This window comes from Diorhabda carinulata, chromosome 6, assembly GCF_026250575.1.
Source record: "Diorhabda carinulata isolate Delta chromosome 6, icDioCari1.1, whole genome shotgun sequence".
NCBI classification, from domain to species: Eukaryota; Metazoa; Arthropoda; class Insecta; order Coleoptera; family Chrysomelidae; genus Diorhabda; species Diorhabda carinulata.
Genome location: NC_079465.1, coordinates 19,063,670 through 19,088,089, shown reverse-complemented (window position 1 = coordinate 19,088,089; position 24,420 = coordinate 19,063,670). Strand labels below are relative to the sequence as shown.

General features: G+C 33.1%; 2 protein-coding genes across 2 annotated transcripts; one reads left to right on the top strand and one right to left on the bottom strand.

Annotated features, from left to right (window-relative positions):
- The first annotated feature begins 1,282 nt into the window (after positions 1-1,282).
- On the top strand, positions 1,283-8,166 carry LOC130895002 (pyruvate dehydrogenase E1 component subunit alpha type II, mitochondrial-like). Its single transcript, XM_057802091.1, has 5 exons — positions 1,283-1,588; positions 2,060-2,274; positions 2,882-3,028; positions 4,614-4,899; positions 7,708-8,166. Exons 1-5 carry the CDS (start codon positions 1,323-1,325, stop codon positions 8,039-8,041), a joined length of 1,248 nt encoding a protein of 415 aa, XP_057658074.1. The 5' UTR covers positions 1,283-1,322; the 3' UTR covers positions 8,042-8,166.
- Positions 8,167-13,344: 5,178 nt separating this feature from the next.
- Positions 13,345-17,635, bottom strand: LOC130895249 (uncharacterized). Its single transcript, XM_057802461.1, has 2 exons — positions 17,294-17,635; positions 13,345-13,592 (listed from the first exon to the last, which is right to left on the bottom strand). The coding sequence occupies exons 1-2, from the start codon at positions 17,535-17,537 to the stop codon at positions 13,345-13,347; spliced, it is 492 nt and encodes a 163-aa protein (XP_057658444.1). The 5' UTR covers positions 17,538-17,635.
- Positions 17,636-24,420: the final 6,785 nt, after the last annotated feature.

Here is a 24,420-nt window from a genome sequence, read left to right as displayed (position 1 = left end):
GATTCAAAGATGTTTGTTTGATATCTTTTCCTAGTTGTTAAAAGGATGCTCATAATAGTTCGTTGGACTCAGTAGATCTACAAAAATCTCAAGAAACCAAAAATGCTAACTTGTTATATACTAAAACAGGCTTTATTCTTTCTATGATTGCCAAAGTATCACAGAGTTGTTTTTTGCACCCTCGGTGACCTCTTCCGCAACCTGTCTGTCTTTCCGCTGAGATGTTAATTTCTTTCACCTGGCTATAAACTCTATTAGTGAAAAAAGCTGGAAGCATCTCATATATATAGTGAGGAGGTACTCCATTTGTAGCACATGAGTGGAGCTCAGTGATTAAAACGTTAAGATGCCTACTGGGTTGTGAAGGAATTACGTTAATTGTTTGTCCAAGTCTTTTGGGATTTTATCACACCAAAAGTTCTGTATATCATCCAGTCCTCACCAAGTGTTGGTATTTTCAACTAGGTCGATGATTTCCTTCAAAGGAAATCATCAAACTGTATGGGGTCAATGATTGACGGCTTCTCTTGGGCTGCTATGCAGACGACGTTTCTCTTGTGGTTTTTGGTCGTTGACCACAATCAGGACCTATACGTTTCTGTTACCTAAATAGTCTTTGTTGTGCATTCGATGTTTCCCGATAAATACCTTGAATTTTGCATGTTTTGTGTAAGTAACTATCCCCTTAATTTTTTTCTGACGTGGTTTAGGCAGTTGCGTAGAATTATTATACTCCGTTAATTATCCTAGCTCGCTTGTAATCGTTTTATAACCATTATTCAACCCAGTTCTCTTTTCGAATCCTTTTCTCGCACTTTGAAGCTAATAGAATGGTGATCACGACAAATATACTGACGAAATCCAGATTAGAGAACTAAGTTTTATACTTCGAAGGAGACCTGATTTTCTGTTAGGTAAGAAACTTTTTATACAACCCTCGTTTTTTTATATGAATTTAGATGTTGATTCTAAACAATTTTTTGCAATTACTTTTTCCATATTCGCCACAAAAAGTTGATTTCCTTGTTAAGAAAATGGTTTTTTTTGTAAATTTCCGAAGCCTGAATGTTTTTACAGAAGTTGAAATCCATAGAAATCCAATTTATTTTTTAATGTGAGGTTATTCTCAATAGAAAATTGGAATCGATAATTCCTCATCCCTTACAAGGACATACTGTATATATAATTCTGAATTAGATTTCAACCAATAGCTCAACCAGTTCACAATTCTGGTGGTACCAAATTTGTTGTATTCCAATTCTTAGTTGACAGATGTCAAAAATACAAATTAAAACGTCAGGTTGGTGATAGTAACTGTGATTATGAGACGCTTTGCTTTATTTGGTTGGAAAAATGTTCCGTACGGTAAAATCTTTAGAAAATTTTCATCCGAAGTCAAAGATAAAGGCGAAACAGTATTATCTGTTACGAGATGTTACTCGGGAGAAACTCCAGTTTCAACTCCAGGTGAATTATCTGTATCGAATGAACCTTACGATTTGCATAAAATTGATAAATCCCCATCGGTAACCAGCGAACTAACAAGAGAAGAGGCGATCAAGTTGTATAGAAATATGCAAACAATTAGGTAAATGTGCTCCAAATATCCACCATTTTAACAACAAACTGTTTCATACAAATCATTCTTTTTCATATAATTCAAAATTAAAATTAGTCACTTATCCATTTAATTATTAGTAGCTCAAGCTATGAAATGGATGTAATTTTTGGTACTTTTTATGCACTCATACTTTGGTATGAGTGCATACCAAAGTATGAGTGCATAATAAGGACCACTCAACATATCTAAGTAGAAGATTGGCTTTTTTCTATGGCCTCCACGATCATCTGGTCGAACGCAGGAAGATTTGTACTTCTTGAAATATGTTGGGTTATTATATATTGAACTATCTGAAACACCTCTAATTAACATTCAATCAGAACATGCGTTTCTTCGTAATGTCTGCAGATTGGTGTCAATATTTGTCATTTTTATGCTTTCATAGTAGTAATTGAGTACTTAAGGAACGTTATAAATAATCAAAGATTTGTTTTTCAGAAAGATGGAAACCACTGCAGCTAATTTGTATCAACAAAAACAAGTCAGAGGCTTCTGTCATGTTTATGTTGGACAAGAAGCTTGCGCTGTTGGTATGCATTCCATAATGAGACCGCAAGATACAGCAATAACTTCCTACAGATGTCATGGGTGGGCTTACATTAGTGGAGAGTCAGTGGAAAATGTTTTGGCGGAGCTATTAGGAAAAGTCACTGGTACAGAAGTTTATGTATTGAGTCATTTCAATCATTTCCTAGTAATAATTCGAATTCGAATGAAAAAATGCAGGACAACATCAGAATGTCCAATTAAATGTAAATTGGAACTAATAGTACAATAAAGAACGAAAAAAGGTGTAAGGGGACAAGTAGCCAGAACAGATGAGATAGCGAGACGTCTTTAAAATGTATACATCAGAAACGAGTCCAGAACCAACGGAGACCACAGGAATGAAAAGTCTCAGGCGGAAAACACTAGTGGGCCGAGAAAGTAGCGGAAACCTCAGACGATCTTGAGACTTAGGTTATGAATGGTTATCACCGCACTGAATTTCGTGTTTTTTGATAGTTTGTTTTGGAAAAGGGAGCTCTTGCTAGAGATATATTTGAAAACATGCAATTATTCCTGCTTCAAATAGGCAATTATTTCGCAGCTTTTCCATTCCAGATTCATCTGACGTATAATAAAAATATCGATAAATAATATACAGGGTGATTTAAAGAAATAAATCTGGTAGTACTTTCATTTGATATCTGTTTAGATTTTTCAAATTGCATTCACGTATAACTGCTAATTTGTGTCAAAATATTATTACCCTTTCAGGATCAGCGAGAGGTAAAGGTGGTTCAATGCATATTTACGGATCAAAATTTTATGGAGGTAATGGTATCGTGGGTGCACATGTTCCCGTTGGTACCGGAATAGCTTTGGCTCATAAATATAATAAAAAGGGAGCTGTTTCATTCACAAGTGAGTTCGTATCTCCTTCAAACAAAAGCTGTAAGGTGACACTAAATAGAGTGATTTCTCTCAATATATTAGTGACAATCACAGAAAAATTAATGTTGTGAAAGAATTTCATATTTTGTTCCCACTTAAACAAATGGGTAGGTATATAACTACATTTGAAATGAAACTTATCCATTTCCTTAATCCTTATGTCCTTTTATGTTTTTCCTTCGAAACTTTTTTTTAAAATACTTTCCATTTCTTTGAATCTTTTGTTTGTGATAGCAACTTTTCGCCACAGTTTTATTCATTTTGTTCTCCATTGCCTTACGAGGTCGTCCTTTATTTCTGTTTCTCTTTTATTTTTGGTTTCACGTCTTCATGATGTATCAGCAGTCTTTTTTCTCACACATCCTTTTTCCATGTCAAAATCATCTTAGTTTTTTTTAGAGGTGTGGTTTTGAAGGCTTTGTATTGTAACGTTTTCTTATTTATTCATATGATTCCAATTCGTGGGGTTAATTAATGAACACTGTTCTCAATTCATTCAAATACTATACATTACACTTAACTAACTTAAATAATCAATTGATTAAATTATTCAATTAATTAGAATTTTTCGATTATTTTGTGAATTATTTCTGTTCTCTACGAGTATTTATTGTAAACTTAGCTAAAATAGGCTACAGAAACTCTTTATATATACCAAAAGAATTTTAAAAATGAAGAAACAAAACAAATAAATAGACCTTGGTAGAAATTATTCAAAAGAAACAATGTAAATAAACAGCTTGTTGAAAAAACAAAGATCAAACAAATTCCGGGTTTTTCATCACAGGCGGCGCCCTCGCCGAATTTCAGAATTCCACTATATCCAAGCAGGACTGGCTCCGAGGCGGAGATGAGTTCGTAACAGTATTTATATGTATGTTTTATCTCTCACATGACTAATCAGATTCTAATATTGGTTCTTTCCACTGTTTGCATGTTTCTCCTATATTTTCCGGTTGTTGACTACAATTAATTATCAATATTCACTAAAGATTATGTTTTCATCTCGATAAATGAACCAAGGTATTTGGTGTGCTCTAATTGTTTTATCTGTCCAATTCCAGTCTGTCTCTGTTTCTGGCTTTCAATCATTGTTATTCAATATGCAACTTTGTTTGCTTCAAATATTGTATCTGCTTCTTGTTAGCTCTGAAGTAATATTTATTTTTGGTGATTTCAAATAGATCTTGATCCATCTCCCTCTTCATAGGTGCTTATTTATTCATAGAATCGAAGGCTTTTTTCAGAGTGTGAGTTTCTTAATTCCTTTCTCTTATTATAACGATTGGATTATTGAACACACAGTGTACACTAACACTACTCCACTACCCACAAAAACACCATATGACGTAATGAAGTTGTCGTCTTCAGAAGCAATTCCAACAATGAAATTTGAACTGTCTCCTAAAGTTTCTCTTATTTTTTCATTATCTTCCATTCAATGATTCTGGAAAACAGAAAATAGTATTTCCAATTTTGAATATATTGACAGTTGTCCATTAAACATCATAATACAAAAAAAAACCAGAGAGAATGTAGAATGAAATTTTCATAGTTTTCGGTGATGGAGCTGTGGATCAAGGACAAATTTACGAATCGTACAATTTCGCCAAACTCCACGAACTTCCGGTGATTTTCGTTATAGAAAATAACGATTACAGCATGGGTACACCCAGAATAAGACACTCTGCCAATCCCAATTATTATACAAGAGGAGATATGCTTCCTGGGATACGCGTCGGAGGTATGGATATCTTGGCTATCAGGGAAGCTGGAAAATTCGCTTTGCAATTTGTCACATCTGGAAAAGGGCCACTTATTCTACAGTTGGATACGTACAGGTGACTATAACAGAGGATATTTCATACTATTCCGCTAGTCCACAGCATTCTGTATTCGTTAAACACCAACACTTCAAAGTATATTACTATGTCCATTCAGAATTTCCTATCACATCCATCTATGAATAATGTTAATTCTATCACAGCTTACGTCAGTATCCATAATTATGAATTTCAACTACATAGTAGATATTTCAGCTGATAAATACAAATAGATGATCTTCATCACTTTCCAATATGATCTTTAGACTTTTTTTTATGTTGCTCGGTAGTGAATTTTATGAGATGGTTTCATAGAGTAGTTTATTCTCTTATATAGTTCAGATTTGAGTTTTAAAATGAATGGTATGATATAGTTGGAAAAAAAGGTTCTAGGGAGAAGCCTATTTCTTTTCTTTCTAGCTCATTCCATGTAGTTTTGTGCTTTAGTCAGAAATCAAGTCAAAGCGTAAGCTCACCAATATCTGCTTTGTCGAATATAGTGTCTCATCGACTCAGTCCATTTTTTATTTTTAACAATGCAGTCTTAGAAAAAGTACTTTAATTCACACAAGTTGGATTAAGGAAAAGCTTTCAGAAAGCTATACATAAAGAAGATTAAGGATTTAGATACCTTAGACAAGGTTTTTTTTTCAGTTGAGTGACTCCAAATTGAAAGAGGGATCTTTTATTAGGATGCGAATTAGGAAGTTGCCTCGTAAAAACTTACAGCTCATTCGTGAGTGGATTTTTGGAAAACAATGTGTATGCAAACTACGAATAGCCAGTCAATGAACTTTTAAAAAATTGCTATAAATCGCTCGCTTGTCGGATGTTATTGAGAATTGATTTTCTCTATTTCCATTCATTATTTTTCATGAGAATTTTAGAGCCGTTAATGACGAACAGTTTTTTAGTTTTTTGCAGATACTTTAAATATTCATCTTGGTCAAAAAATGGAATCAAATCGCTAACATTCTCATGCGATGATTTTCTTTGATCTGCCGATCAACTCGCTTCGACTTTTGGTAATGAAGCATCATCTCGAACCACGATGTTTTGTTTACCTACAGGATGAACTTCGTCTAGAATCGGCTGTTGTGCCATGAAAACAGTTGAGAAATCATGGATATATCCATATGAACCCGAAATCAAACAATAATCGACTGAATTGGTCTTTAAAGAGGAGCCAAATCCAACAAAAATTGTTACCGCAAATGATCGCCTGATTTTTCGGAATAACTGGACTTCTCGCAATTATTCCATTAGAGCAACTTAGAGCGGTCAATTCTAAATGGTATAACAGCATTTGTTTGGCAGAAGTGTTGAAAAAAATCAGGGAAACTAATCGTTGTCTACCACGACAATTCGAACTCTTACATATCAACAAAAACGTTTTTAAATAGTCAATACATTGGATTGCTTGCTGTCTCATCCGTCCTACAGTCCTTGTTTAGTACTTAAGGAGTTCTTCTTATTTATGCAGATTTCTACACCTGAAGAAGCAGTTGATGCGTTCAAATCCACATGTTTTGGAGGTACCTCATTCAAAACTTGGTTCAAACGCGCGAAAAAAATGTATTGATCTCAGTGATGAAATGATATCCATTTATAAATATTTGTTTTCATTTGTCTATCTTCTCAAAACTTAGTAGCAACTTTTGTAATTATTGTATTAATTTATTTATATTAATTATATTAAGGGTTAAATCTACACCAAAATGCTATTCAGTTTGATGATAGAGCAAGAAAATTTTTGTTTCTCATATCTCGACCGGCTATGAAGGAAAATCGTGTTCACTAAACCCGCGAAAAGTTGAAATCTCAGTCATGCGCTTCATGATGCTCTCGACTTCGCCTTGGACATCACGACGTGCAGAAGAGAAGATTAAACTTTCGACTCATCTAGTGTAATAAACTATTTTTCTACCATTGCTATGTTTTGATAACGATGGAAACTATCGTATCGAAAAATGGAATATTATTTCCACATTGAAGTGAATTTTTTATTTAAAATTCAATTTTCTCTCAAACCACCATGATATTGGATAGTTTCTTCCAAATGCTCTAAAGTTTTTTTCTTTCACTCTCTTTCCTACAGTATTGAACTATCAACTTTCATGCACGTTATGAGGAGACTTTTTCGATTGACAACTCTTGGATTAAAGCAACATTCACTGCAAAATTTATTTTGGAGGACCGTAAGATGAATATTCGGAAAATTTAGACTGTACTTGTTATAAGTATTAGTAATTTGAAGTTTATTATCCCCAAACAGCCTTAATATTGTTAAATACAGGCTCGATGGGTTCCCAAACTGTTGATTCTTATTCCATATATTACATTATTACACTCCCGACACCAAGATGTCGTCTAAAGGGAGAGTAAGAACCTGGAAGGGGCGCCAGCCAAAGCGAAGTCATCGAGAGAATCTGTGATATATTCTGGGATCAACGCTAATTTTTGACTTCTTGTGCACACAACTTTCCATGAAAACTGCATACTACCTCAACCTTCTAAGAACATCCTTCTCCAGGGAGATACTAGAATATCTCCATTACTATCCGGATTTATCAACCGGTGACTTCCACATATTTGGACAATTAAAAACATCCCTCGGAGGTTGAAAATTCATCACCACAAGGTAGAGTTGTCCAAGGAATTCTATTATGCTGATATCAAAAAAAATCTAGAGATGTGGCAACAGTGTGTATCTAGTAAGGGAAGCTACCTAGAATTTTCGTGAATATTTTCGATAATGAGGCGTTTGTCTCGATCATATTTTACCTCACGTAGTATGTATTTTCTATAAAAAATTGAGCTTTTCAGATATTACGGCCACTCGATGTCCGATCCTGGAACGAGCTACAGAAGTAGAGAGGAAATAAAAAGAGTGAGATCAAGTCATGATTGCATTAAAACATTCGCTGATAAACTTATATTATCTCGACTTGTAACTGAAGAAGACTTGAAAACAATAGACAAAGAAATTAAAAAACTTGTCGATGAAGCTACACAAAAAGCTCTCGCAGCAAAAGATGTGGCTAAAGAAGAAGTTTATTGTGATATCTATCGAACTTATAAGGGGAAAGTTAGAATGCCTCAATGGGAAACATTTGGCGTACATAAGAATGTCAGTCATTTGGTATCGAAACATGAATAGTTAGTAGAGATTTGGGATAAGAATAAATGTTTATGAATCCCTTCTTTAATTTAATGACTCTCATGTTATATTTCCATAGTTTTCGACTACATCTATTTTTTTATTGAATAAAATTACTTAACTTATACGGTGTTTATCGACTTTTTTGTCCACATTTATACCTGGATTTATTGTCAGGTAAGTAAGGGAAATCAAAGAATAATCTTATAAATTATTGCATTTTTTCATTCAATATGGTTGCTTTCGAGGAAAATACAATTTTTATACCATTTTTTCAGTTTCGTTAAAAACTTTTATCTAGAGAGCATCCTTCTGTAGTCTTAGACCAAGAAAAAGTCACGGCGGGCTAGATCCATGGGATAAGGTGTATGTGGAGGTAATTAGAGCCCAATTCATACAATTTCGTCCATCGATAGACATAGTGAATTGTCTTGTTAATCGACTTTTACATCTTTTAACGCTCTGAAGTCGGTTCATGACGTGCAGTCCACACGGCTGAGAAATTATAGATCCATATTTCATATGTTGTCAAAAATCAACGCAAAATTTTGAGTTTATTACGTTTGAGCAGTTAAAAAGCTGCTCAGATTCATAAATCCGTTGTTACAGATTTCACATCCTCAAATACAAATTCACGATATCCCCATTGGGTTCCTTCGGTATCTTCAGGGTATCATCTTGCTCAATCAGCTTCACTTCACTTCATTGATAAAGTTGTCGTCAACAGCTTCATTGAGATGTTCACTACGTTCAGCATCCTCAGCAAACCACTTCTCAACGATTGATCTTCTTGGTCTGTTTTGATTAATACTCGGAATCCAATTGAATCCATGCAAGTAAAAGAAGGGTGTTTGGAGTTTTACAGTCTTTATTGTTGAGCTTGATTTTCCTACATCCCAGCCGTTAAATACCATTTCCCTATCAGGCGTTGCTCTGGACTGAACTCATACAGTTGAATCACGCCTCGGCATTTTTACGTGGAATATTTTAGTTTATAGAAAGAGCGCGCTGAAATCTAAGATAAATAATAATCATACAACAACGTGAAGGTGGGTGGATTATTAAGCTGGACAACTCTACCGAGCCGTTTATTGAGGTAATCCAAGGTGACAGCGGGGTATTTAAAATTTTATCAACACGGCATCGCTTATGCATTAATCGCTACTGTATAATAAATAATTTTTAGTGTATGAAAAAGGTCAAATATATTTGTAACCTCAGATTTGTATAATCCAAAAAATTACACAGGTATAAACTCAGATACAGTGTTTTTAACTATTGGAACAAAAAATTTATTTATTGAACAATTAGTTTCATTGCGTTTGATTCAATTTTTGCTATGTACGGAAATTAATGTATATATTGTATACATGTACAATATAATGTACACAATATATTGAAGTGTCCATGTCAAGTTTAGTCCATTTTGGAATTCATAGTTTCCTCCTATTTTTTTTTCTAGCGTTATTATTTATTCGAAAGATTAACTTCTAGATTTTGCTCTAATAGAAAGATGAATATTTTCGAAAATATTCGATCGTTTTGTAATATTAGCAACGGTTTTTTGCTCACCAACATTGAATTTATTATTTTATATCTAGTGTAATGACCTTCAATTGCACCTGGTTCAGTTTTTTGCTGATAAAGACCAGAAATTTTATTAGCGCGGAATCATGAAGCTGAGAGAAAAAAGGCAAAAGGTTATTGAGCGAAATGGAGAATATACAATTGATTAAAAACTATTCAAGTATACAAGTATTCAAGTATACAAAGTACTGTTTTCATCTAGATAAAAACTATATCATACATTTCTTCTTGATTTTTCTTCGCAACATTATAAAAAACTTTTTCGCGAGTCTGGGCCATTATACGAAATAAAAATACTGTTTTCTCCGTACACGACGAGAATTATTTTTTCACAAAATTAATAGAATTCTTTTCTGACTATGAGACTTCTAGAAATTTTATTTCAGTACCAAGTTATTTCATTAGAAAAGTGGAATTTGATCTTCCATTACTATGTTGGAAGTTCTGGAACCGTTGTTTATATCCATAATGAACACACTGTTTAGGCCGACCGTCCACGATGCAACTGTTTTGAAACAAAGGTTCCAGACCAGTTGATTTGCAAAAGTTTTCGAATCAAGATAAAAATTTTGAGTGCACACGTGTAAGACTCGTAATCAGTAATAAATGAGTTGATGCACCATTGAAACGTAATTTTTAATAACAGATGAGGAATACCTAAGTGAAAATGTTAACTCTAGACTGTTTGTAGCAGTATAAAAACTGTCTTAAATAGATAGAACGTTTGAAAACAAGTTTTTCCACTTCTCCTACAAATTTGAAGTTCAATTCTTGAACATTCATTGAAAAAATGGTAAGAAAATAAACATGAGATATTCAAATACGAAACACCTGCAACCGCGGAATCATGATCATGTACAACCGATTGCAAACTAGTTTCATTCGAGTGTGCGACTGCCCGCTGTTATATAAAATGCCCAGGTTGCCAAATTATTGCAAGATCAACTGGTATGCAACCTTTGTTTTAAAACAGTCACCATTACACTACCTGACGCGCGTTTCGATAACCAAGTTATCGTCTTCAGAGACTGAAGGTAAAAATTTTTAACTGCTTAAACTGTTTTAGTTTCAGTCTCTGAAGAAACTTGGTTATCGAAACACGTCAAAAAGACTAATTGTGAGTGTTGATGTATAAAGTGTGCTCAATTTTATCTCCCATGTCAACGATTTCTAGTTTTAGAAGTTCATATTAACGATACAGCCTTGTAATTTTGATATCCTAAAATATGATATTCTAAGAGATTTTTCAAAATTACCTACCTGCGAATTACATTGTTGAATATCTTTTGGAAATAAGATTTATGTAGTTATCGAAAATGAAAACCTTCGAAAAGGATGAAAGTTTCATGGAAAACTAGGCATAACATGTTTAAAATTTATGAAATACTGAAAATACTGAAATAATGGGAAATTCTGAAACTCACAATGAGTCTCTACATTTTTGTTACTTTGAGAAATCGATAGACTTCTAAAGTTTTTCTTATATCAATTAACCTACTTTGAAGTAAATGTAAAATATATTTCAGTCGTTTGCTTATGACCTGTGACCTCCAGGAACTGGGCTAATGCAATATTCTCTATTTTCTAGAATCATGGGAATTTTGTGAATAACTTTTGTAATTGATATATCGCCGTTTTGCATCCAAACCGATATCGAAATATCTCCATCACCTGCCGCAAATTCACTTCCAATGAATATATTTACCCTTCGTTAATTAAGCAAACAGACTTTCTCTTGTTATAAAAACAAACTACCCGCTCCGAAGAGTCGGAAATTAACGATTTGATTATACCATACCACGAATTGTGGATGACATGGCAATCAAGGCAAGGATTAATGAATTATCTAATTTATTAAACGACTTGGGTGTCCGAGAAGAGTGCTGACATCGACCCGGTTAAATGAGTTTAGTAAAAAAATACTTGCACGTAATCAATCTTTGTCGTTCGAGATCAACTTTTAATACGAAAAAGTTAATTATTCCATAACTTTAGTATAAATATACATATAAAGATCATCGGCTCAATAAGTATTTGCTAAATGTGATAATTTTCAAAATCGAAAAATTTATTCACTCCTATTAATTTATATATGAATTAATCCACCCCAATAAATCACTATGTTTAACAAATTAAAAAACTCGTGTATTTTCATTCGATGATCATCCAATACCGGAGAAAATATTTTGGTAAAAACTAAAAGAAGGGAGAGTACGATTTCCGTGGCGCCAAGATTTAACAGGCTTTGGTATAATTGGGTCAAAATAAATCAAGAATCAAAGAATTAAATTTTTTGGTATCTCGCTTCATTTTCGAGATATCGATACTTGAGTTAAAATCAAACGTTAGTTCAAAATTCGCATTATTGAACAGATGGCGTTCAATACCTCGTTTCAAATGAATATTTTATCACTTCAAATTCCATGCGAATCTTGTAATTCAATGAAAAAAAGATTTTTTATTCAATTATCAAATTATTTACCCTGATAGTCCAAAATTATATTGAAAAAAACATATTTTTATAACAAAATGAGCCATTTGGATAACTTTCATCACTCTGTGATGAATATAACTTAACATACGATAAATACATGAATAATTTGATGAAGAAGAATTGTCGGTTTTTTTTTCTCATTATTTATAGAATGAAAAAATATTTAATGATAGTTTGAAAATTTAATTACTAATTTACTGCAAAAAGTTATTTATTTTCGTTTGTTTTATAATTGAAAAGCCAGACTACTGTAGTATTTCACAATTATTCTGGAAAAGTTCTAGCAATTATTTTTGCATCATCTATCCTATTTTTAAAAATAATCGAATAAGAAAAATGACTGTAAAAAATCGTTCCAAATCTACCCGCTCCGAATTTATCTGCGTCCAATCTCCCCTCTCCAAACTCACCCGTTCTTTGCGGCCTATGACTTTTGGGCAGACCAGGGTCCAGGGGCAGAGCACCTAGTGGGGTCGAGTGGCGAAGCCTTCCATAAGAAAAAAAAAGTAAAATAAAACTGAAATAATCCTCACGCGAAATTATTTTAGACAATTTTTGCTATAAAAAATTTACGATTTTTGAACTTCGAACACTCAAGTGCGCCACGAGAAGGTTAGGTTAGAATAGGTTGATATATATAAATATCAAATAAAAATAAATTTTTCCAACTTCAAGTATCGATATTTCGAAAACGAAGCGAGAAATCGAGAAATTTTATTCCTCATTTTGAACTTATTTTGGGTTGATTCACAAAATGGCATAGTCAAATCCAGGCGTCACGGAAAGTGCCCTAAAAGAAGTCGAAACGTTAAATTTTCAGCAAAGCTTGTTCACAGATACAGCAAATGCATTAATCGGTAGTGATTATGTGAAAAACTGAACTGTATTGTATTTCATTTTTTTTTTAATAAAATCTTTTGTCTATATTCAAACATCCTTTCTTTACAGCTCATTGGAGGTTAGAAAAAACAAGCCTAGGCGAATTCTATTGGAATGACGAAATCTTAGACTTGTTTCAACACTTTGATGGTTTAATGTGTCACAAAAAAATTTATGAATATTATTTTTCAAATTGTTTCCTCGTATTACCCAACCAAATAATTGAATAAAAACAATTGATTAACATATATTTTCAAGCTGCAATAATCTTTAATATATATATATATATATATATATATATATATATATATATATATATATATATATATATATATATATTATATTAACAGTACTGTCGTTTACCAAAATTCGTATTATTCTGCATTCCTCTTTGAGATTCCTCGATTTGTTTCATTTTTTCTTTCAAAATTTCGTTTTCTATCCGTAGGTCTAGCACTTCAGTACCTTTAGCTTTATAGATATCCTGAAGGTTGCGATATTTTTTATACAGATCCCGAATCATGCCCTCACAAGTAGGTTTATCGCATTTGTTGCAATGATTTGGTCCACCGTATAACGTGGAACAAGTTTCTGTTGAGAAAAATATATAAATGAATATTAGTTTTTATACTGAAGCATTTCATAATACATTATCAATTAATTTCATTCCAACTGGTATTAATTGTAAACGAGAAACTGAAGAAGAGTGAAAAAAATTATTTTTTCTACGTCCATTGTAATATTCACGTTTTTTTTTTTTCATTAATTTGCGTTAATAAAGAATTTAATTCCTGAATCAATCGAAAAGCGTGAGAAAAGGACCATAGAGGTTAATTTTTTTACGCTTTTGCGGTATAAAAGTTTTGGAACGTGTCATTTCTTAACGCAATTATAAAATTGTCTTAGAAAAATGACAATTCGTTTCTTCGATAAACTGTTACACTTTTATTTCTTAATATTTGTTCAAGAAAATCCGTTTAAGTCTAATTAAAAGGAGTGTAGTTTTTTTTAATGATGGGGAGTTATATTAAAGAAATTTTATCTGCACAACAGAAGATGTTGAATCGGCAACTGCAGCGACTATGAATCTTCTCCCTGAGAAATCCAGGAAATAGTATTTAAAGGCATATGATTCATTTCTGAAGTAGCGTACTAAAAAAAGGCATAAACAGCCTCAAAAAAAGCTTACTTTGAAACTAAATCCAAATTGTGGAAGTCTTCAACACTTTGGTCGACTTATTCAAAACTGAAAGGCACTCTAATGGTAAATAACGACGTAGACATCAGTAAATACTCGAAACTCATTGCATATTTGAAAAATAAATCAGTTGCCTATAGACCCAAAAAATCTAAAACATTTGCCCGTGAAGAAATTAAAAGGTTTCTGTTGCAAGCTCCAGACGATCTCATGTATGACAGCAAAAATTTTAATGTAAGCTTAGATACAAGTATTATTTGTAACCTATTTCAAGTTGCTTCAATATTCGGAATCGCAGGAGCTCTGCAGAGGGAGGAATTATATAAAATGAAGTGTGACGATATTAATAATATCGGAAATATTTTAATTATCACAGTACCTGATACAAAAACTAATGTTCAACATCGATTTACTGTTATTCGTGAAATATCTGACAATAGATTAAACTCAGTAAACATTTATAAAAAATATAAAAACCAACGACCCACAAATCTCAAAACAGATCATTTCTTTTTGCAGTATAGAAATGGAAAATGCGAAATCCAAGTTATAGGTATCAACACCTTTTCAAAAATTCCCTCTCTTATCGCAACATATCTGAATATACCTAATACAAAAAAGCTACATTGAGCATACATTTGGACGTTCTTCGGCGTCTCTATTAGTGGATTACGATTATATCACAATATAACTCAACTAATTGTAAATGTTCACGACCCTACCAACAATCCAACAAGTACTAATACAACTACGGACGTATTTTATATAAAACTCGTGAATGAAGTAACGTTTTTTTCACTCGTAGGAATCCTACTCGTGAAAAATAGTATGACTTTACTCACTTGTTACGTAATCAATTATTAGATGTTATGTCTTTGATGCGTTGAAATACCTGTAATTGTGACTTGTTTCTGCAGGTAATCTATTGAGGAAATTACTTCAGTCTATTCTAATACGGTCCTTGCATCATAATGAACCATAATTCATTCATTATTACAAGTAGTAAAAGAAAATTTGTTCTATTTATATAGTTCACTGAGTACAGCCCAATTAGAACCAAAACCCACGAAAATTAGTTATGGCGCCGATTTTCTGGATTTAAGAAGTTCTCTATAGATACAGTAAAAGTTAACATCATAATTTTGGCCGCTAAGCGATATATTTGAGTTTAAATTTTCAAAATTTCGAATTTTGCAAATAACTCGAAATCTATGCCGAATTTCGAATAGAGTGGATCAAAAATGTAGATTAAAAAATTTACTACAAAAGCGTTACCTTGTAATTTCTTCCTAATTTCAAAATTACTCTTACAAAAAGCGATTTCGTGTTACATATTATAAGCGTTCGTACAATGAGAACCCCTGAAACCCGATTTAAATATGGTGAAAATTGGAAATAAAAGACTGTTCAGGGTCAAAATTGGTCTGATTATTAATAGGAAGTTTTCCAATTTCAGGATTCGCCATTTAAGTTTAAAAATCGAAATAACACATTGGAAAATTAGTACAATGAAAATAATTGAAGCAAAGCCAAAATTCCAATTTGCTGATCAATTTTGTGAAAGAGAGCCTACATAAACTCAAATTAGCTTTGTTTATTAAGATATTCGTTCAACATTGTAGGATTCACCATTTAGAAGCTAAAAAATCCAATAACACATTAAAAATGTTGGAACAATGGGGATACCTGAAACTGATGAAACTCTCCCATTAGAAAGAGGTTTCGTTTTTGTACCACGTAAGCTTTCGTATCTCCCCGTACGATACGTTAAAACCAAACACTCGAGAATCGCACAAAGATTTTAGAAGAAACTGTCGTTTTGAAGCTCTTGGCGAGTTTTCAAATTTTTGATGGGAAACCGAAGGTTTTACGAAGTTATTCGGGGAAGAATTTGAAGCTCGACAACTCAGCTACAAAATGTATGCTTTAGTTTTCTCATTATTTTGCGAAAATGACTTGTATTCAACAACTTGTAACCAAACTTGTCAACTATGAAAAAATCTAACATTAGTAAACGTAGTTGTTCCCTTTCACAGAGTGAGTTCAAAGGTATAATTGATCTCATTTTAAAGGTAATCGTCTAATTTACGACCTTAAGCAAAGGTTCGCTACTGGGTGTTGCAGAGTCACAGACACATGTATTTGAAGTTTACCCAGACAACCAGCAAAAAACAATCCCGTTTGTGTTGTTTTTTAAGAAAATTATACAAGTTTTTAATTTTTTTGCAGATGCAGTTGAAAAGTAGAGACTCTAACGAAAAAAATACACTTTCTTTCGTCCCGAAATGTTGAGTTTTCGAGGAGATACAGCAGTTTCTTCTTCAGCCGGGGACGTAATTTCCCTCAGACTCTACGAGGCGCGAAAACTTTTTAGTAAGATGCGACCCCGAAGTTTGAGCGCATTTTACAAAGAAATGACAGCTTTTAGGAAAAAAATACTAGGAATTTTTTTTGTAGAAAATTTTTTAAATTACATTTTTGATGCTCCAACTTTCTCCAAAATTTGGCATAGATTTCGAGTTATTTGCAAAATTCGAAATTTTGAAAATTTAAACAAAAATATATCGCTTAGCGGCCAAAATTTTAATGTTAACGTTTACTATTTCGATAAAGCACCCTGAGAACTACCTAAATTTAAAAAATTTCTGAAACTAATGGCCAGAGTCGATAGTGCCTATGATCAATTGCTTTTGGACCAAAATAAACTGCATGAGCAATTCGAAAATGGTAACAAAGTTCATTTGCTTCTTTGATTACCAAGGGTGATTGATCAACTAACGGTCACTGATGGAATAGTGAAGTGATGAATTGATGATGAAACAAAATTTTTAACATCAACCCCTACCGCATCTAAAAATGCAAACTAGATCGTGATGAGTCGCATAAGGACAACTACATTTTCTGAAAAAAAGTAGTTAGTTATATGTAAATATTCTACTTTGTTACAGGACATGGAAACTAATTTATGTAGACATGTTTTGGAATTTGTAGCCCTCGAGATTTTTGAGAGATTTCTTCACTATACCAAATATCTCGTGAAATGAAAAGTCCTTGTGCGCATTTATTTAGTATTATGAAAATTTTAATAACTAACCAGAACATGGGATTGGTGAACACAACACTTTTCTATGTAGCTCCAAATGTTCTCTCTCTTGCTGCACGTCCAGTAGATCTTGATACATCCCTTGAACTATTAAGTGAAGAGCTTTCATTTGCTTCTCTAGACGTCGGTTATCTTCTATATAATCATTTAATCTTGTTTCTATGATTTCAGTATTTAAACAAATCGGTGTATTCTTTTGTATCGTATTGAAATCTTGTCCAATTTTATTTATCATTTCATATGAGCGAACTATGTTTCTTTATACTAAAAATTTTTTATATTGGAAATGATGAGAGAAACTTTTCAATTATGACATTTACATATTGTGATGTATATGATATAAACATCAACGCTAACGTGTTTCACAAATAGTAAGGTCTTATGGTGGGTCCTCATGATACAGACTTCCATAAAATTCTGTAGAATTTTGTCTGTGCAAACTTGACAGACAGACAAAAGTCGGTGCGATCCAAAAGTCGGAGTATGCATGTAAGTCTTGTGCGTATTGTATTTTCGACTGAAAAGTCTGTACAAACATTCTATCCAAATGTTTGTGTACAATTTTTTACTCCGACTTTATAGTCTGTACAGATATCTGTACGAACAAAAGTCTGTATCGTGTGGACTCACCATTAGACAAGGCGTAAATTGGAACACGTATAGCACGTGTGAGGTAGTGACTTGTACATGTTACACGTGCTGCGTGGTGATCCGCATATCGAAACACGCGTTTTCAAAGAAGAAACGGTGAGGTTTGAATTTGATTGGTAGTTTGCGAGTAGCCGGCATCAAAAAATGACATTTTTGACAATCGAACAAAATAATTCTTGTTATTAAACTTAAGTTCAATCAGAATTAGATGATGCTGAGGATAAAATTTTATTTTATTCGTTAATAAGGAAGATATTTCAATAACCCAATGAATTTATTCTATCGAAGAGAAAGAACAGTGGAAAATTTACAATTACAACTAAAATGATCACCTGAATTTTGACAAATGTATTTAAAAACATCATGTTTATCTTTATTGATAAATTTATGACAATTTTGCATCTTTGTATTCGTTTTTACAAACTCATTGACAGTTTTCGAATAGAAATTTTCACTTCTGACGCTGTTAGTTTTCGATTGTCGCCTATCGAACATTTCTATTAATTAAGATTTTCACAAATTATTCTTCGATTTTTTCTAGTTTTTCTTTATTCAAAGGGCATTGAACGTATAACGTAAACCCTTAAATATCCCAATTCAAGCCATTTCTGAACTAAATAGCCCATTTATTGAGATCAACTGATCGTAATCCACTGATTAATTTATCTAATAAGTATTTTATTGTACAAGTTGATGTATCATCCAATTGATTAACCCACAAAAAACAGCTCGGAGGGTTCTAAACGTGCCGGGGTTCCGAGTACTAAAAATAACAGATGGACTATTTTCTCAAAGGTCTTATAGCCAAATTGCTAACGGTTATTACTAAATCGATAACAGATCTTTTAATATCGTTTGGATTGGTCGTTTTTTCCCACACACATTGCGAGAAATATTTTTTGTTTTATTGGTTAGCAAATGGGCCGTTTATCTCTCGCTTATTATTGTCGATGTCTCGATTTATACGTTATATAAAAATATTGGAAGAAAATATATTTTTATTAACAATCAGAATATTTTGTACATTCTATGGGTTAATTTACTCTACTATAGTGTTAACTAGCATCTATAATGTTTTGTTGATGCTTATATCCAGTGATGTAACCTCTTATAGCTCATTTTAGATCTATTGGCCAATTTTTTTCAGTGTTTTTGAGTTTCTTGACGTTAACAACTCTTCTGGTAGTTGATTTGGGAGGGTTTCTGTAGTTTTGTGGTGTTGGATGATCCTCTCTTAGATCCACTAGTTTAGATTGAGATCTCTGATCAATATTTACATTAGATTTTACGGCTTCTTGTCTAAAACAGACTATTTCAAGCTATCATCTCATTTTAAACTCAAATAAAACTGTTTTTTAATCTATTGTCAGTCTAAAATGATCCTCCATCATCAACGTTTCCATATGTATGTTTCTCTTCCAAACCTGAATGTTTTTTTTTTCTTTCAGATAAGACCTGTGGTGAAATATTGTAGATCTTTTTGCTTGTCTTGAAGACACAGTTGATATATCAATTTCCTCAATTTACAAAACACTCCTTTGCCCGATATTGACTTATAAGTGGGAGTTCTTGACACCTGGAAGAGTAATTTGCTCATCTTTGAATTGAAACTAGAAGGTGGTAGATTGAGGCATCGATATATTTTTTTGTTAGTAAAAATAATTTTGACACACCAAGAAACTGGCAAAGATGCAATGGTTGAGGTTAACAAGGTACTTGGTACGTGTCAATGAGGATAGAACCCGCTCAAAGTTCACTATTCTCATCATCTTCTATAGAGATGAGTTCTATCTTAATTAGAAGAGACTCGTTAATCCATTATAAAAAATAGATAATAATTTATTAATTATTCAATCATATATAGATTCTAAAAACACGAATTCTAAAACTAATCTAGGATATCAGAATATAAACAGGAAGTCATATCCACAAACACATTTTTTGGCCTTGTATGTCAGTTATAAGCTACCCTGTAGATATCGTCATAATAACGGCCTTATCGATTGTTATCACACCAAAAACTCACAGTTTCCGAAGTTTTATTATCATCAATATATTTATTTTCCCGTGGAAAATCGATTTAACGTCACAGAATCTTTTTGCATGTTCTAGAAGATTCTTTTATACAAAATGAAACAAAGGCAGTTAATAAGTGTCCTACAAAAAGAACAGGACTTTTTTTGTAAAAAAACAACTGTCTTTATAGTGTCGTAAGGATGAAAGATATGAAAAGAAGATCATGTCGACCTGAAGGGTTTCAAGGGCTCTAGAAGCTTTGGGATTTCAAAGATGAGTGCTCGATGTCAAATCTTGGCAACACTTATTATAAAATTCTACCTGAAAAAATACGTTTTTTAATAAATCTTCGAAATTATTTATCGACATATTTTTAATAACTTTGAGGTGTATAAAAAATTTTGTATCAATTATTTCAATCTTCATGACATTTAATTGACTTTATATGCTAATTTGAGGTATTCAATTCAATGAAAATAATTCCGAATGAGAAAAATTTCATATAGACCTTGAGTACATCGATAGAATTGAATCCTCAGAAGTCATTATTGATTTCATGTTTGCTAAACAAGTTATTCAAGTCAAAGGCAACGCGACTCCAAACTTCAAAAAAATTGCTTTATACATGAAAAGAACATTCACTCCATTAACATTCATACTAATTTCGTCTTTGGTACTTGCTGGGTGGATTGAATAGCTCAGTAAGGACCATTGCTGGTCCCAAGCCCGGTTAAAGGAAACTAAAAATAGTTCACAGAACAGCAAACGAGCCTTGGCATTGGATGTATAGAATGTAGACGACAACAGCAAGAAAAAGGACCAAAATTTAGAAACAGAATATAGTCAGAATCGCCACCTAGAACATCATGTCCTAGAACTCAAAATACCAAGAATATCAATAGATATAATCCAAATAATGTCATGAGATTTAACAACACATACTTTGAGCATTACGTTTAGTATCAATTCTTGGAGAAATACAAGTGGACAACAATTGGTATCGGACTACATTTCGAGTAACAAGGAAATTGGGCCTCAAACATTATTAGATTTTACAACTCAAAATAGCGCCAATTCTGGAAGCGATCATTAGTTTGCACTGCAAAAAATTAGAATAGATCCACCCAAGGCTCCTAAACTTAAACCAACCGCAAGCATTTAGTAGATTTAATGTTGAATCATTAGAAGACGAGAATGACGTATACATTAGAAACAAGACCAGAAATATCAAAAATTATACAACTTTTGGAGACCACAGAAATGAAAATTCTCAGGCAGATCTCGAAAAAACATTATTAGACCAAGAAAGAAGCCAAATCGAAAGACAGACAAAAGAATGGTAAAAATAAATTGGAACACGGAGTAGAGGTTAACCACGGAAGAGGTGGAGTGATAATCTAGAGCCTGGTCGAGGAGAGATATGGAAAAAGGAGAAGAAGAAAGTGTGCGCTCAGACGGTTATTGAACTTCAAAGTTACCACTATCGGAAGTAATTTTTAACAAGCTGTCCATTTGAGAATGTTATAAATTGTTGATAGAGGCCTACGGGGACAATTATCTATCTCTGTAAACGCTGATAAAGAAACGGTTAGAAAAAAAATCTGACTCTTAACCAAAAGCTTTTGTGTGAACACATCTGTTCAGATTTCCTTGAAAGGTTAGAAAATTTAGAAACAATCTGCTTTCAAATGGACCCGATTTGAGTCGATGGAAGAGGTAAAGCATAAAACGGCAGAGCAGTCTCGTTTTTTAATAACCAGACCTTATAGATCAAATAACAAAGTTTCAATTCACGTTCGACCGCGTCGTTAACTACTAACATAATCGTCAATCAAGAAATCTCTCTATAATTCTCCATACACAGCGTTTTACACCACAAAACTTCCGCAATCCGAAATCAAACTATGTAGTTGGCAACTGTCTAGTTAAATACCTGACAAATCAAATTGATACCAAGAGGAAGTAGCACCGCAACGCCCGAACTGGAATGCGAACTTTAGGATCAAGTAATCAAATAGTCCTTCTAGCTGACAGGGATAACTTAATATATCTCATTCTCCATCGTATTGTTCGATTCAATTTCCGTAATACATCTAAAAATATTGTTTGCTCAACAAATAAAAATATATTTATAGTAATCGAAAAAAAGATTACTTAAGGGTAGTATAAGGTATTTAAACGATTACCAATACGCTTCTGGTGGCGTATAACCAGAAGTAACGCAGCCAAAGGCAAACATTGCGAAATCCTGGGTATTACCCCAGTAGTGTCCATCCAGAAATTTATGCTACTGAAAAATTTGCCCAGTTCAACCTAAAAAAACAGATGCTCCAGTTTTATAAATGCCTTGACCAATGAATTAGCTAAAGAATTTCAGGATATTTTGGTGTGGAGTGGTTCGAAATATCTAATAGCCGCGTTTTAATACTGTCGAATTAACCCTTCATAGGACCTGAAATTATTTGTGTTATTAACTACAGAATAATAGAGAAAATACTAGATGAGAAGTTAGTTGGGGATATCTAGTTAATGGAATGATATAGAGACCAAGATACTCTAGCTCTAATCCGATATTTCATAGCTGTTTACGACTTTTGTGTTCCCTTGTGAGTTCTAGAAGCTCTTTTATATAAAAAGATCGAGAGTTTTTCCACAGAGGTTTGAATCGGAATTTCATACACTCTATACTATTTTTGTAACTGCGTCTAACTTTCATCAAGATCAAGAATAGTTATATCAAGATGTAAATAATTAATTTCTGATTCAACTGAATGAATTTACAAAAATTCAATTTACCTAATTACACAAATAACGTTCACGTACGAAGACAAATCGTAAACCATATAATGGATGTTAATAAATTACGCGGACATCTCATAAAGGCAATTATTAAATAGATGAAATACCGCAACCGGATGTGCAGTGTAGGGCACGATCCCAGCACCCTCTTCACGGCTTTCCTGTCCCCACGTCATCTATGAACCGAAATGGATTCGGCCCGGTTAAAGTCGAACTTTCTAGTCAGGGGACATATACGAAAATTAATTTTTATACGAAATTTGATTTAAAAATGTGGAAGATATCATATTACAACAAAGAAAATGTTTTTTATTTCTTCAAGCCTCTATAAAAGCGACAATTTTGTAATCCTATTCAAAAAGATGGTAGAATCTTACTGTGAATCATGGCTTAAATCTACGAATTGCACTCAGCATTGATTGAGCACCCATCGTAGTCTCCAGATCTGATCTCCAGCGACTTTTTCAGTTTTCTAACCTCAAATGAGGATATTATCGTACACATGAGTGCCTTTTGTGAGAAGAAATACACCGTAAAACCTCAAAACTTTACCCATAGAGCACATCTTTGGCCAGATGCAAGGTCGTTCTTTTATAACTTTTGCAACACTGTAAAAGTGTTCAAATGGTCGCGAACTCTTCTAAGCAAGTTACTTTCATGTACGATAGATATATTATAACAAAATTTTTTTTTATTTTTTCAAGCGACCATTTTGTAATCCTATTTAGAAAGATGGTAGAATCTTACTGAGTGACTTTGGAATCATTAAACCTTTACAGAAGGTATGAATGAAAGGTGAAATTGTAGAATAGCGACAGCATAAGAAAAAAAGTGGTTTTATTTTAGCACAAAGCTCCTTCTTATATTTCAGTGATCACCATGGCTTAATTCAACGAATTGCACTCTGAATTGATTGAGCACCCATCGTAGTCCCCAGATCTGATTCCCGGCGACTTTTTCAGTCTTCTTATCTCCAATGAGGATATCATCGTATACGTAAGCGCCTTTTTTGAGAAATAATACACCGTAAAACCTCAAAACTTTGCCCACAGGGGCACATCTTTGACCAGATACAAGGTCGTAAACTATATTCTTCATATGTCTTTGGCAACACTGTAAAAGTTTTCAAATGGTCGCGAACTCTTCTAAGCAAGTTATATTCGTGTACGAATCTGTTTCTAGCGTGTACGAAGCAGGGTGCTGTTAGGAATAAAATTTTCAGAACACTTGCTTAATAGTTTTTGCAGCAGATATGACAAGTAGTGATAGAAGATAGAAGAAAAAAAACAAAAACATAACCAAACAAAACAAAATAAAAATGTTCAAAATCCTAATAAGACCAGTAATCACATATGCGATGGAAACAACAGTAATAAACAAAAGAAAAGAAGAACTTAAACGAACCGAAAGAAAGATAATGATAACTATAATAGGCTCAGACATAACACAGGAAGGAGAAAGAAGAGCAAAGAAAAACGAAGAAATAGAGAGAGTGAGCTGGGGAAGGAGAATATAAGGAGATACATAAAAGCACAAAGGCTCAACTGGGCCGGGCACATAATGAGAAGAAAACCAATTGAAATGATCTAAAGAATAACGCAATGGATCCCTTTGTGGCCAAGGAGAAGGGACATGCCACGAAAAACTTGGAG